The sequence below is a fragment of the Dasypus novemcinctus genome, chromosome 1 (assembly GCF_030445035.2).
Source record: "Dasypus novemcinctus isolate mDasNov1 chromosome 1, mDasNov1.1.hap2, whole genome shotgun sequence".
Lineage (NCBI taxonomy): Eukaryota > Metazoa > Chordata > Mammalia > Cingulata > Dasypodidae > Dasypus > Dasypus novemcinctus.
This window is the reverse complement of record NC_080673.1, coordinates 75720194-75735337: the sequence shown is the minus strand read 5'-3', so window position 1 is coordinate 75735337 and position 15144 is coordinate 75720194. Positions and strand designations below refer to the sequence as shown.

Here is a 15144-nt window from a genome sequence, read left to right as displayed (position 1 = left end):
TCTACTTGAACTTTTTTTTTTTACTACAAAGAGCATGTGTCCTAGTTACGTAATTAAGTGCCTTTTTCCTAGTTTCCAAATGGAAAACAAGAAGTCTCAATTAGCTGTTTGCTCAGGAGACTTGAGCTGTTCTACAACATTCATTTATTCTTTTGCTCCGTAAATTAACTGCTTGTTAAATCAAGAGCCTTCTATGTCTATAGCTTGTGTCTTTTAGGCATTTTATTTTAAAATATATTTTTGGGAGCCCATTATGTGAATGCCATCATATTAGTTGATAAGGAGATTTACAAAGTTTAAGAAACAAAATATCTGCTTTCAGGAATAGAGCAACCTTAGTGTAGAGAGAAGATGTGAAAGAGTCAATGGAGTATACCTTTTTAAAACTATATATAAATTAAAGTTTTCACTTTGATGCCTTATACAGTCAGAATGAATGAAGCCATAAAAACTCCTTTCTAAATTCCTTAAGAGATGTAAATGTCAATGAGAAATCTAGTGTTACTAGAATTTTACAATTTTAAATATTGCAGGTAAGCTTTAAATATTGATAAATTTTTCATAAGATATAAAGTAATAACTGCAGTCTTTCTAAAAATTTGTTTTTGAGCACTAATATTTAATTTTTGCTTTGTAACAGTCACATTCATTAATATAATTGATATGCAATTTTGTTTTGTGATTAAGAGCCAGTGTTTTTAGAACCTGATCTCCAGTCTACTTCTTGCTAGTTGTGTAACCTTGTGCTCCTTCTAGGGTTTTTGTGCAGATTAAATGAGATTGTGTGAGTAGAGTGCTTAGAAAATGAGTTTTGGAAACAAATAGTGGTTCAGTCATGTTGTTTAGTCCTACTTAAAATTTTAAAATAACCATGTATTATTTCTATTCACTGATTTAACAAATATTTTTTGAGTACCTCTTGTATACCAGTCACTATTTTAGGCATCAGAGATATAATAGTAAGTACCACAAGTAAGACCTCTTTCATGGAGTTTTCATTCTAATAGGGAGAGGCAGACAAAACTAGCAATGCAAAAAAAAATAGTAGTAAAGCAAGGAAAATGGGATAAGGAATGTTGAAAGGGTATTGCAGTGTTAAAGTATTTAGTGTTAATCGTGTTATCATAATACTTTCAGAAATTAATACCTACATCTTTATGCCTTGGTGTCACATAAATTAATGTTGTCATACTCCTATCAAGTCAGTTATATTGAATGAAGAGAATGAGTTGTGCATATCCAACAGGTTAGAGATGAAATTGAGAGTATTTGTATTTCCATTTTTGTACAATCAGCATTTGTTTATTCATCACTGCTGATTCAGTTAGGAGTAGCTAAGGTTCTTTATTTTTATTTTTGAGCTTCTGCAGCCCAAATACCAGCCTTTAAACAATATTCCCAATGATATGGGTGTATGTATTCAGGGATCATTGGTAACTGTTCAGTAGGTGAATTTGAAAACAAATGACTTAAATGACTTTTGAGGTAAATTTTGATTCTGAGCTTTTTATGGCTTGGGGAATTGTATAATAATTAATTCCTACTTGAATACATCAACCTGGGAAGAGAAAAATACTTCATTTTGCATTTTTTAGGCTTCTATATACTGGGGTTTTCAAAAATTCTAAGCTAAGGTCTATTTTGTTTGTTATTCTTAGTTGTTGAAAGGATATTTTACAGGCTTTGATGTGGGATGGAACAGTCCAAGTTTTTTGCCCAGAGCAATTGTAAAGATAGACTCACTTAGAATGATATGGGGACTATCATGAGGTAGGTCTGGGTAGGAAAATAAGTTTGACCAGACATGTGTGAGATGTATGTTATTATGAGGAAAAGTTTATAACCTAATGTGTGGGAAGCAGATGTGGCTCAACTGATAGAACGTCTGCCTGCCATATGGAGGGTCCAGAGTTTGAACCCAGGGCCTCCTGACCTGTGTGGTAAGCTGGCCCATGTGCAGTGCTGCTGTGTGCAAGGAATGCTGTGCCATGCAGGGGCGTCCCATGCACAAGAAGTGTGCCCCGCAAGGAGAGCTGCCCTGCACAAAAAAAGTGCAGCCCACCCAGGAGTGGCGCTGCATGCATGGAGAACTGACGCAGCAAGATGACGCAACAAAAAGAAACAGATTTCCAGGCCACTGACAAGAATGCCAGTGGATACAGAAGAGCACACAGCAGATGGACACAGAGAGCAGATAACAGGGGTGGAGAGAAATAAATAAAAAATAAATCTTTAAAAATACTAAAATAAAACAAATAAAACCTAATGTGTGGTAGAGTTTGATTTACGTGTTTAAAATATGTAATAATATTTAGCCCTATCAGATCTTAGAATAATTTATATATATTTAAAACCAGTGTTTTAATATTAACTTTTAAGTAAAAGAGGTATAAAATTGATGTAATACTTTAGAGGCTGTCTTAGCTAACAGTCATATAATAAATCTGAAGAGACAGGAGGGAAAATAGGTCAAAGAGATATTTTAAAAATATCAGGATAGTTATAGTACCTAAACATTAATTTTTTTTGAAGGATTGAGATTTTCTTTTTTCTTTCTCAATTGCCTTTAGAAGTAATGAGGTTAAAAAAACTAGTTTGGAGTATAAATAAAAATATTACTGTGTGAAAAATGAATACTGCTGATTTCTTTTCCTTAGTTTATTTTTGAAATATCCATTGCAGTGTTTTTTCATTTGTTTAAACTAAAATTTGCCTTTATTTGAAGCATTTGACATTTCATGTCTTTCTGCTAGTAACTTAGGAAGAAATTGATTTTGGTGAAATGGGATATTTTACTCAAGTATATATGCTTCACATTTAAATCATACCATAAGCTACTAAAATGAAGGCTAATAAAAATTCTCTCTACCCATTTATTTTAAATCATACTTTTCTAACAAGTCATGTCTAATTTTAATTTGTTTTCAATTGAATTTGCTGAATTTCTTCTGACTCTCTGGTTGACATATAATGTGTATTATTTTCCTCTGTTTGGGAAGAGATGAACTCTTATTTCCTTCATAGAAACATCATCTTGTAGAAAGATCATCTTGTAGATGATGTTAATTACTATTACTTCTTATACTTAATTTGACTATTTGATAAAATTTTGTTTGAAACCTGTAATCCATAAAACCTTTGTTTTAGTATCATGTATTTTTAAAAACAAATTAGTGTTCATGAAAAATCCTAGTTTTTGTAACACAAAAGTTTCCTAATAATGGTGTTTAAATGTACCTTTATTTGAATATTTTATGTATGTTTTAGCGTAAACGTATGGCTATATTTGGATAAAATTTTACTTTTGCCCTGTAAATGATACTTTACTGATCTTAACATAAAATTTTAAAATTTAGTCATTATACAATCAGAGTCCAGAAATTCAAGTTGTTTTTAGAGTGGTAAACTAAAATGCGTGAGTAACATCAACTTTTTTCTTGTTTTGCTAGTGTTTTGTATTTAATATACTTCTCTATATCATGTGATTCTTTTTTTAATGTCAGTTGAGTTACTTAGCTGGGAAAGAAAACTAAAACCTTTTCTTTTCTTTTTTCATTGTTTTGCTAGTGTTTTATATTTAATATACTTCTCTATATCATACAATTCTTTTTTTAATGTCATTTGAGTTACTAAGCTGTGAAAGATGGTAATTGACTAAAACCTCTTTTTTTTTTTAATACCTTGTATATAGATCCAAAGGCAGAAACCAGATTATACATCACAGTCAATGACTTTGAATTTCATGTCTACAATCGTTCAGCTCTTTACGGACGCCTTCAAGAATTGTTTGGTTTGGAGCCAACAATAATTCCATCCAAGAAAGAGGATGATAAAACACAGGAAAATGGAAGAGCAAGAACCCAGTCCAAAATTGAAAGGTTCAGTATCGCACATGAATTTTATTAGTCAACGTTTAAATATTTGCCCTTATCAGAGTGTCATTGTCTCTGTTCTCCTGAATACAGCATAATCTTTCTATGTAGAGGAAAACTTTGAGCTACATAAATAACTATATAATTCTTCAAAAATTCAAGTAATACAGAATTATGTAATTTTTTAAAAAAAGTCCTGTTCCACCATTCTTACCAATTCTGTTTCCTTTCACATTGGTAATTAAAGTTATTAATTTGGTTTTTATCCTTCTGAATGCATGTGCATAAATATATATATACACAGACATATATAAGGTGCATGTATACCTTTTGAGTGTTTTAAAAGATTATGTTCGGGCTCATACAGTGTGTATTCTATTATTCTATATAGAATTATTCTTTACAGTATTGTTTTGTACCAGGGGTTTACAAACTTTGACCCACAGGCCAAACCCAGCCCACTGCTTGGTTTTGTAAAGTTTTACTGGAACATATCCATGCCCATTTGTTTACATACTGTCTGTGCCTGTTTTTGTATTATAGTGGAAGAGTTGGAATGGTTGGGACAGAAACCAAATGGCTCAGAAAGCCTAAAATATTTACACTCAGGTCCTTTACAGGGAAAGTTTGCCGACCCCTGGTATAGAAAAGTTACAAAAACCTGAAGACAGTTGGTTAAATGAGATATATTGCTATTTGGACAAGACATGGCCTGGTTAGTTGAGAAAGGTCTTAATAAGGTGATACCGGTAGCAGTAGAAAGGAAGTGAGAGGTACAGGATACACCATGGAAGAAGAGCAGCTTAGAAATAGATTATCTGTAGTGGTTGGGTTGGAGGGAGGAAGGATAAACAGAAAAATTAGAGTAAATTTTTTTTTTAAACATTATTTTGTACATTTAATAATTGAAAATAATAATTAAAAACTAGAAAGAAAACAGTGAATACAGTAAGCTTTTTTGAGTCTTTGTAATAGAAAAAGAAAAAACCTAAATCTCAGTGAGTCTAGAGGAGAGTCTTCTGGAGAAAAAGATAAGTAGTTGAGGTTTGGAGTTTGGACTGAATTTGGAATGAGTGAAGGATGTCCAGGTGGAGATGTTCTGCTCTCAGTTAAGGTTGTGAAGCTATTGGGAGAAGATAGGTCAGAATTTTAGATATATAATTGGAAGTTATCTTTTTGTACATACCTTCATGGAGTTGTAATAATATTGGATCCATTTTTTTTGCTGTTGAAGTATATCATTCATACATGAATACACATCAACAATAAGTGTATAGTAAAGATTGTGAACTTACAAAATAAACATACATAACATCACATGGGTCTCATACATCACCCCTCCATCAACTCTTTGCATTGGTATGAAACATTTGTTACAAACCATGCAAGAGCATCATCAAAATATTACTACCAACTATATTCCTTATCTTACATTTGTTGTATTTTTCCCCCAACCCATACTATTTTTTTTTTTAATGTATTTTTGTTACAGATATTGTGAACTTGCAAAACAATCCTGCAGATGTGTAGGTTTCCCAAACAACTCTGCACCCTGGTGGAACATTTGTTACAGATGATGAGATAATATCATCAGACTGTTAACCACCAATCATAGTCCATAGTGTACATTTGGCACATTTTTTCCATATACCTCCATTATCAACACACTGCAGCTTGGCATTGATGCAAGAATATTATAGAATTGCTGTTAACCACAGTCTATAGGTCACACCAGTTGTAGTTTTCCCATGTTTTTCCATATTCCAATCACCCTGCAATAGTGATGTACATTCTGCTCTAGCTAACAGAAGGACTCTCTTGTAGTTAAGGTGCCCCATTAACCAAAATTCTTAACCTCCTCTGAGTTCACTGTGTTATTCAGTCCCTAGATTATTTCTTAGCTTTCTTTCTATTGACATTTTCTTCCCCAGACTACCTTTTACAGTCACAATCCCATTTATAAACCAGTTGTTATTCACTATAATGTGTTACTATCAGCTCTATCCATCTCCACAATTTTACAGTGAAGTTAATTAAAACTTTTACGTATATTAAGTATCCATAGTTCTTCTCAACCCTCCTCTTATCTCCTTATAACCTATACTCTAGGTTTTAATTCCATGTGTTTATTATTTGTATTTAGTTCATATTAATGAGACCATGCAATATTTGTCCTTTTGTGTCTGGCTTACTTTGCTTAGTATAATGTCTTCAAGATTCATCCATGTTATATATGTCCCAATTTCATTTCTTCTTATTGCAGCATAGTATTCCATTGTATGTATATACCACATTTTGTTTATCCATTCATTGGTGGATGGACACTTGGATTGTTTCCATCTTTTGGCAATTGTGAACAATGCCGCTGTGAACAGTGGTGTGCAGATGTCCATTTGTGTCATAGCTTTTAGTTCTTCTGGATATATTCCTAATAGAGGAATTGCTGGATCATATGGCAGTTCTATATTTAGCTTCCTGAGGAACCACCAAACTGTCTTCCACAGAGGCCGCACCATTTCACAATCGCACCAACAGTGAAGGAGTGTTCCTATTTCTCCACATTCTCTGCAGCACTTATTTTTGTCAATTTTTTCAAATAATGGCCATTCCGTGTGGTGTTAGATGGTATCTCATTGTTGTTTTAATTTGCACTTCCCTAATAGCTAGTGATATGGAACATTTTTTCCTGTGCTTTTTGGAAATTTGCATTTCCTCTTTGGAGAAATGTCTATTTAAATCTTTTGCCCATTTTTTAATTGGATTGCTTCCTCTTTTATTGTTGAGTTGTATGATCTCTTTATATAGAATGGAAATCAACCCTTGTTGGATAAGTGGTTTCCAAATATTTTCTCCCATTGACTGGGCTGCCTTTTTACCTTCTTCATGAAGTCCTTTGAATCACAGAAATGTTTATAAGTTTGAGGAGGTCCCATTTATCCATGTTTTCTTTTGTTGCTTCATGCTTTTGGTGTAAGGTTTAAGAATCCACCACCTGCCACCAGGTCTTGAAGATGTTTCCCTACATTTTCTTCTAGGAGCTTTATTGTGCTTCCTTTTATATTTAGGTCTTTGATCCATTTTGAGTTAATTTTTGTATAAGGTGTGAGATAGGGGTCTTCTTTCTTTCTTTTAGCTATGGGTGTCCAGTTCTCCCAACACCATTTGTTGAATAAGCTCTTCTGCCCCAACTGGGAGGGCTTGACAGGTTTGTGAAAAATCACTTGGCTGTAGATGTGAGGGTCTGTTTCTGAACCATCAGTTCGGTTCCATTGGTCTATGTGTCTCTCTTTATGCCAATACCATGCTGTTTTTACCACTGTAGCTAGGTAATATAATTTAAAGTCTGGAAGTGAGAGTCCTCCAACTTCTCTTTTCCTTTGTAAGATGTTTCTGGCTATTTGGGCTTCTTACCCTTCTAGATAAATTTGATAATTGTGTTTTCCATTTGCTTAAAAAATGCTGGTGGAATTTTTGTTGGGATTGCATTGAATGTATATATCAATTTGGGTAGACATATTAATGATATTTAGCCTTCCAATCCATGAGCATGGAATGTTGTTCCAATTATTTAGGTCTCTTTTTTATTTCTTTCAGCAATGCATTATAGTTTTCTGAATACAAGTGCTTTGCATCCTTGGTTAAGTTTATTCCTAAATATTTGACTCTTTTAGTTGCTATTATAAATGGAATTTTGTTCCTGATTTCCTCCTCAGATTGTGCATTACTAGTGTATAGAAATAACACTGATTTTTTGCGTATTGAGCTTGTATCCTGACACTCTACTGGAATCATTTATTAGCTCTAGCAGCTTTGTTGTAGATTTTTTTGGATTTTCTAGATACACCATCATATCATCTGCAAATAGTGAAAGTTTTAATTCTTCCTTTCCAATTTGGATCTCTTTTATTTCTTTTTCTTGCCTGATTGCTCTAGCTAGAACCTCTAGCACACTATATTGAGCAACAGTGGTGAGAGTGGGCATCTGATCTCAACAGGAAATGTTAGCTGTGGGTTTTTCATATATGACCTTTATCATGTTGAGAAAATTTCCTTCAATTCCTATTTTTTGTAGTACTTTTATCAAGAAAGGATGCTATATTGTGTCAAATGCCTTTTCTGCATCAATTGATAAGATCATGTGGTGGATTATTCTGATTGATTTTCTTGTGTTGAACCAGCCTTGCATGCCTGGTATAAAACCCACTTGATCATGATGGATGATAATTCTTTTAATGTATTGTTGGATTCGATTAGCAAGTATTTTATTGAGGATTTTTGCAACTGTATTCATTAGAGAAATGGGTCTGTAATTTTCTTTTTTTGTAATATCTTTATTTGGCCTTGGTATTAGGGTGATATTGGCTTCAGAGAATGTGTTTGGTAGTGTTCCTTCTTGTTGAATTTTTTGGAAGAGCTTGAGTAAGATTGGTATTAAATCTTCTTTGAATGCTTGGTAGAATTCACCTGTGAAACTGTCTGGTCCTGGGCTTTTCATTTTGGGTAGCCGTTTGATGACTGTGTCATTCTCTTCCCTTGTGATCGATTTGTTGATGTCTTCTATTTCTTCTAGTGTCAGTATAGGTTGTACATTCCTAGGAATTTTTCCATTTCATCTACATTGTGTTTTTTTAGCCTAAAGTTGTTCATAGTATACTCTTATGATCTCCCTTATTTCTGTGGAGTCAGTAGTAAGGCTCCCCTTTTTATTTTTTATTTCATTTATTTGAATCTTCTCTCTTTTTTTCTTAGACAGTCTAGCTAAGGGTTTGTCGATTTTGTTAATATTTTCAAAGAACCAACTTTTGGTTTTGTTAATTTTCTCTATTTTTTTTTTTTTGTTCTCACTTTCATTTATTTCTGCTCTGATCTTTGTTATTTCATTCCTTTTACTTGCTTTAGGATTAGCTTGCTGTTCTTCTTCTAGTTCCTACAGCTGTGTAGTTAGGTCATTGATTTTAGCTCTTCTTTTTTAATGTAAGCATGGAGGGCTATAAATTTTCCTTTCAACACTGCCTTTGCAGCATCCCATAGGTTCTGATATGTTGTATTCTCATTGCCATTCATCTCGAGATATTTACTGATTATCTCTTGAAATTTCTTCTTTGACCCACTGATTATTTAAGAATGTCCATATATGTGAATTTTCCCTTTATTTGCCACTTGTTGATTTCCAGCTTTACTCCATTACAATCAGAGAAAGTGCTTTGTGTAATTTCAATTTTGTTGAATTTATTGAGATCTGCTTTGTTTCCCAACATATGGTCTATCCTGGAGAAAGATCCATGAGCACTTGCAAAGAATGTATATCCTGCTGTTTTGGGGTGTAATGTTCTGTATATGTCTATTAGGTTTAGTCCATTTATCATATTCAAGCTCTCTTTGTTGATATTCTGCCCAGTTCTATCCAATGCTGAGAGTGGTGTACTGAAGTCTCCAACTATTATTGTGGAGATGTCTATTTCTCCCTTCAGTTTTGCCAGTGTTTGCCTCATGTATCTTGGGGCATCCTGGTTAGGGGCATATACATTTATGATTGTTATTTCTTCCTGGTGAATCGTCCCTTTTATTAATATGTAATGTCCTTCCTTGTCTCTAATAACAGTTTTGCTTTTAAAGTCTGTATCATCTGTATAAGTATAGCTACTGCATGTGTGGAATATCTTTTTCCAACCTTTCACTTTCTTTTTCTTTTTAAAGATTTATTTATTTATTTCTCTCCCTTTCCCCCTCCCCCGGTTGTCTGTTCTCTGTGTCTATTTGCTGTGTCTTCTTTGTCTGCTTCTGTTGTCAGTGGCACGGGAATCTGTGTTTCTTTTTGTTGTGTCATCTTGTTATGTCAGCTCTCCATGTGTGCGGCACCATTCCTGGGCAGGCTGCCCTTTCTTTCACGCTGGGCGGCTCTCCTTACGGGGCGCACTCCTTGCGCGTGGGGCTCCCCTATATGGGGGACACCCCTGCATGGCACGGCACTCCTTGCACGCATCAGCACTGCGCACAGGCCAGCTCCACACGGGTCAAGGACACCTGGGGTTTGAACCGTGGACCTCCCATGTGGTAGACGGACGCTCTAACCACTGGGCCAAGTCCGCCACCTCACTTTCAATTTATTGGTATCCTTGGGTCTAAGGTGAGTCTCTTGCAGACAACACATACATGGCTTATATTTTCTTATTCATTCTGCCAGTCTGTGTCTTTTGATTAGGAAGTTTAATCCATTAACATTCAATGTTATTACTGTAAAGGCAGTTGTTATTTCATCCATTTTGATCTTTGCGTTTTGTCTGTCATTTCATATTTATATTTGACACTTTTAGTTACTGTTACTGATACAGTTGTCATTTATAGACTCTCTTCCAGACCTTTCTCTCCTGTCTTTTCTTTTCAGGCTGTAACGTGCCCTTTAGTATTTCTTGCAAAGCTGGTCTTTTTGTTATAAACTCTCTGTTTCTGTTTATCTATAAATATTCTAATCTCACTCTCATTTTTAAAAGATAATCTTGCTGGGTATAAAATCCTTGGCTGGCAGTTTTTCTCCTGAGTATCTTACATATATCATACCACTGCCTTCTTGCCTCCATGGTTTCTGATGAGAAATCAAAACTTTATCTTATTGGGTATCCCTCATATGTTATGCATTGCTTTTCTCTTGCTGCTTTCAGAATTCTCTATTTGGATATATTCAGATGGGATTATGTTGTGCTTCTTGGACATTGATATCTGTGTCCTTCACTAGGGTAGGGAAATTTTCCACCATTATTTCTTCAAATATTCTTTCTGTCCATTTTCCCTTCTCTTCTCCTTTTGGAACACTCATGACACGCATATTTGCATGTATCTTGCTGCCATTTAGTTCCCTGAGACCCTGTTCAATTTTTTCCATTCTTTTCTTCATCTGTTCTTTTGTTTGTTCACTTTTGGAGGGCATGTCTTCGAGCTCACCGATCTTTTCTTCTGCTTCCTCAAATCTGCTGTTATATGCCTCCAGTTTATTTTTAATTTCATTTATTGCATCTTTCATTCCCATAAGGTCTGCTATTTTTCTATGTATGCTTTCAAATTCTTCTTTGTGTTCATCCAGTATCTTCTTAATATCCTTAATCTCTTTAGGCATCTCATTGAATTTATTAAGGAGATTTGTTTGAACATCTGGATTAGTTGTCTCAACTCCTTTATGTCATCTGCAGGCTTATCTTCTTCCTTTAATTGGGCCATTTCTTACTATTTTTTGGTATGGATTGTAATTTTTGTGTGTGTGTTTCCACATCTGGCTTGCTAGATGTATTTATTCTGGGTGCAGTTTCTCCTTTTAGTTTAGGGATTCTTATCATTTCTCCCTTGCTGGTTGTGTAGTAGGAGCCAAGGATGTAGTAGGTGCTGTAAGCTATGGAGGCTGAAGCTGCCCATGTTGCCCCAGGAAGTGATGCAGTTTTTCCCATCTTTACCCAGTTGGGCACAAGACTGTCTGTAGTCGCCCGGAGACACTGATGAAGCTTCATACCCTTTCCTCCCCTATCTTAGGCTGGGATGGAGCTATAGTTTTGGTCAGCAGTCTATGCTGTGTGTGTTCAAAATGACCACAGTTGTTCAGGTAAACTGATGTATCCCCAGACCCACTCCATGCCAGGGGTGGGAGTGGACCCTCTTGAGTGCTCAACAATCTAATCTCTGTGGACCACATATGTCTGTAGTTGTCCTTAGAGGCTTAGGGAGTACTGTCCCTTCTGTCCTTTAAGGGTGGGAACAGAACCACAAATGCTCTACAGTTGAGTCCTGTAGGCTGAAAGTACCCACCATTGCCCAGAGAGGCTGAGGAAGCACCAGCTACCTTCTATCCTACTGGGTGGTGGGTCTGGTTCTTTGGGTACTTAACAGTTCAGTCCATTTAGGGTGAGAATACCTGCCATTGCCTGGAGAGGTTGAGGAAACACCAACCCCTTCCATCCTCTTAAGGCATGGAGTTGATCCACAGGCACCCGACAGTTCAGTACCTGTTGGCTGAAAGTACCCACTGTTGCCTAGAGAGGCTGTGGAGACACCAAACCCTCCTAGCCTACTGGGGGTGGGGGTGGATTCATAGGTGTCCAATAGTCCAGTCCATGCACGCTGAAGGTCTGCTATGGCCCAAAATGGCTGTGGAAAGACCAGACCCCTTCTTTCCTATTGGGGGGTGAGGGTGCATCCACAAGTACCCACCAGACCAGGCTGTGTGAGCCAAAAGCACCTGCAGTTACCTAAAAAGGCTGGGCAAACACAGTCCACCTCTTGTCTTATTGGGGTTGGAGGTGGACCCACAGGTGCCCAACAGTCAGATTTGTGTAGCCCAAAAACTGTTGCCCTGAGAGGTTGAGGCAACACCAGCCCCCTTTGATCCTGTGGGGGCATAGAGGTGGGGATGGGCTCAAAGGCACTCGAAATCTATGTGGCCTGAAAACTCCTGCCATTGCCCAGAGAGGCCGAGGATACCCTGCTCTTCTCCTATTCTCTTGGGGTGCCGGGATACAGCCCCAGCTGTCCCGACTATTCAGCCTCTTCCAACAGAGAACACTTGCAGTTGCCTGGAGAGCCTCGCGCAGGTCCTGCCATATACCTCTCTGCTGGAGGTGGGGCTGAAGCCTAGGCTAGGGCTGCAGTCTGCTCTAGGTAGAAAGAAGCCCATCCCTAAGGTCACTGGATTTCAGTCAGCCATGCTGCCCCTTGTGCCAGGGACGGAGTCAAGATGGCAGCTACTGGACTCTTCCCCACTTGGACAGGCTCAGACCCTAGCTGGCTCTAGGATTATACTTTAGCCAGCCGAGTCCACTAATCAGTAGCTGAGGTCAGTGAACAGCTGTCTCTTCCTCCACTGTTTATGGGAAATGGAGTTTTTAACACCAGCCACGAAATAGCCTCTGAGGCAGCTTGTGCCCCTAAGGTAGGATGGGGACCAGCCTCTGCTGCTTGGCTTGCAGCTTCCCAGAGGGGTGGTGCAGGTCCCCCCAGTTTTCTCCCTGCTGGAGGTGGGACTGGGGTTTAGGCTAGACCTGCAGCCCAACCTGGGTGGAAAGAAGCCGGTCCTTAAAAGCACTGATTTTCAGTCAGCACCACTTCCCCTCGTGCCCGGGGAGGAGTCAGAACGGTGGCCATCAGCTTCCCTCTGACCTGGACAGGCTCAAAGTTTAGTTGTTCCTAGGATTCTACTTCAGCCCGCCGAATCCACTAATCGGTAGCTGAAGTTGGTGCCACACTGTGTTTTCGTCTCTTTTTTGTTGGGAGAAATGCGATTTCCTACCCCAACCACGGAATAGCTCCCGAAGCGGCTTGCACACCACGGGCACCGATCTCTGCGGTGTGGAGGGCTCTACTCTCGATTCTTCTGTGCAGATGGGTAGTCTCCTCCTTCCACACTGTCAAGGATGTTGCAGGATACTCCTCTGGTCTCCTGGGTCCGCCAAAAAGTGCTTTAGGTAGCTCTGGGTGACCACCCACCGCTCTGTTTCACTAGCTGACTCCAGGAGCTCCTTACTTTGACGTCATCTTGGCTCCACCCTCTGCATCCTGTTTTTTACACTTAGATGTTAGTATTGTGTGTAAGAATTTTGGCGTGTTTTATAGTGTTAATAACTATAATTTTAATGGCAAGATAAAATTCATCAAGTGGTTTGTCAAAGTTTAAATAACCAGTCTAACCTTGGTATCTATATATCACTCTTAAAAATGATGCAGTATGGCATATCTTTGTGTACATATGTTGTTGACAAGGCAAGAGACAGACAAAGAGCAGAGAAAAATATGAAAGAATAATTGTCACAAAAACAGGGAAGAAGTTTTAAGGAGTAAAACAACGTTGCATCTTCTCTTAGAAGTCAGAAAAAAATCTTAAGAGAAGGCAACTAGATCATTGAAAATTACTTTTGTAGAGTTATCGGGAAGGCAGTGTAAATAAAATTACTTAGGAATGAGTCACTGCTGAGGAAATGATTTTCCTTTAGATTCCTTTGCCATTCCTTCTACCCCCATTATTTACAGAAAAATGAAGAGATTGAAATGCTTATTTCAGGGGTTAATGATTAAGGAAGCCATTTGTTTTCTTCATGTGTGTGTTTGTTAACAAAAGGAGTAGTCCTGAGTATGATGATTGATAGAGGAAGGCTTGAAGAATGGGAAGCAAGCACAGGTTGTTGATGCTGTCCTGTAAAGGAAGAAGGACACCTTTTTCTAAGACAAGAGGGAAGGGGAAATTGCTGGCACAGAAATACACTGAAGTAATGAACTACCAAAGAAAGATTAAATGATATTGAGAATAGGTATAATGGTCTATCTATTGTATTTTAATGTAAACTATAGAAAATTAATGTCATTATAAATTAGAAATTCATTATTAAATGGAATGGTTCCTTAAATGGACATTTCTTTAACAGTTTTTAGATGTAATAAAGGGAAAATATAAATTAAAGAAGAATCTCTAGTTAAAATACAGGAAGATGTTATTAAAATTAAAATGGTTTTGATTTTTACAAATCACAGAGTTTCATAAAGAACTTTTTGAATAAAGTTTGGTATTTAAGAAACAGGATTTATGGCTAACATTATGTTGCCTGTACCATTCCATATGTCTTCATTATTTGCTTCAACCATTTATGTCAATCCCAGTGCTTCCTATCCCCAAGGAAAAAATAAGTAGATGGCATTTATTCCTCCAGTAAATGTAAATGGATACTTTCCTGAGGTGCCAGGGTACTGGGAATATGGTGACTATTAAGTCCTGAGGGAAGTTATGGTCTAGAAGGGGAGTTAGATCAGTAAATATGCAAATATAGTGCAAAAAAGTGTTACTCTAGGGACAGAATAGAATTCTGTGGATATACACCAAAAGATCAGGGAGGGCTGGACCTGAAGGATGAAAGAGTTAAACAGACGAAGAAGGAAATAAAGAGTATTCCTTACAGAAGAAATGTCATATATGATTGGAAACAGAAAAGTAGTTTATTTTTGCTGGAATGGATTATTTGAAGTGGAAATGAGACATTGACAAAGGCAACAGTGTGATGGGGGACAGAATTGGGGTAGGTAGGCTGTTAGGTGGCTGTGGTAACAATTCAGGCAAGAGATGATCATCAACTGAATTGAGAGCAGTGGAGAGAAAGAGAAGTGGATGGATTCCAGATATACTTAGGAGATTGAATTAAAAAGATACAGGGACTGATCAGATGTGGAGAATGAGCAAAATGGATAAGTCAAGAGTGAATCCAAATTTCTAACTTGAGCAGTAGTCATGTGGAGTCAGGGAACCTTG

At 37.1% G+C, this 15144-nt stretch overlaps 1 protein-coding gene across 5 annotated transcripts in view; it reads left to right on the top strand.

Moving 5' to 3' along the window:
- The window catches only part of BLTP1 (bridge-like lipid transfer protein family member 1), a 244407-nt gene that overhangs the window by 25646 nt on the left and 203617 nt on the right, over positions 1-15144 (top strand). For all 5 annotated transcript variants that reach the window (XM_058293107.2, XM_058293097.2, XM_058293100.2 and 2 more), the window contains one exon: positions 3692-3878. In XM_058293107.2, the coding sequence (XP_058149090.1) occupies positions 3692-3878 (187 nt within the window). The remainder of the gene's footprint in view (positions 1-3691; positions 3879-15144) is intronic.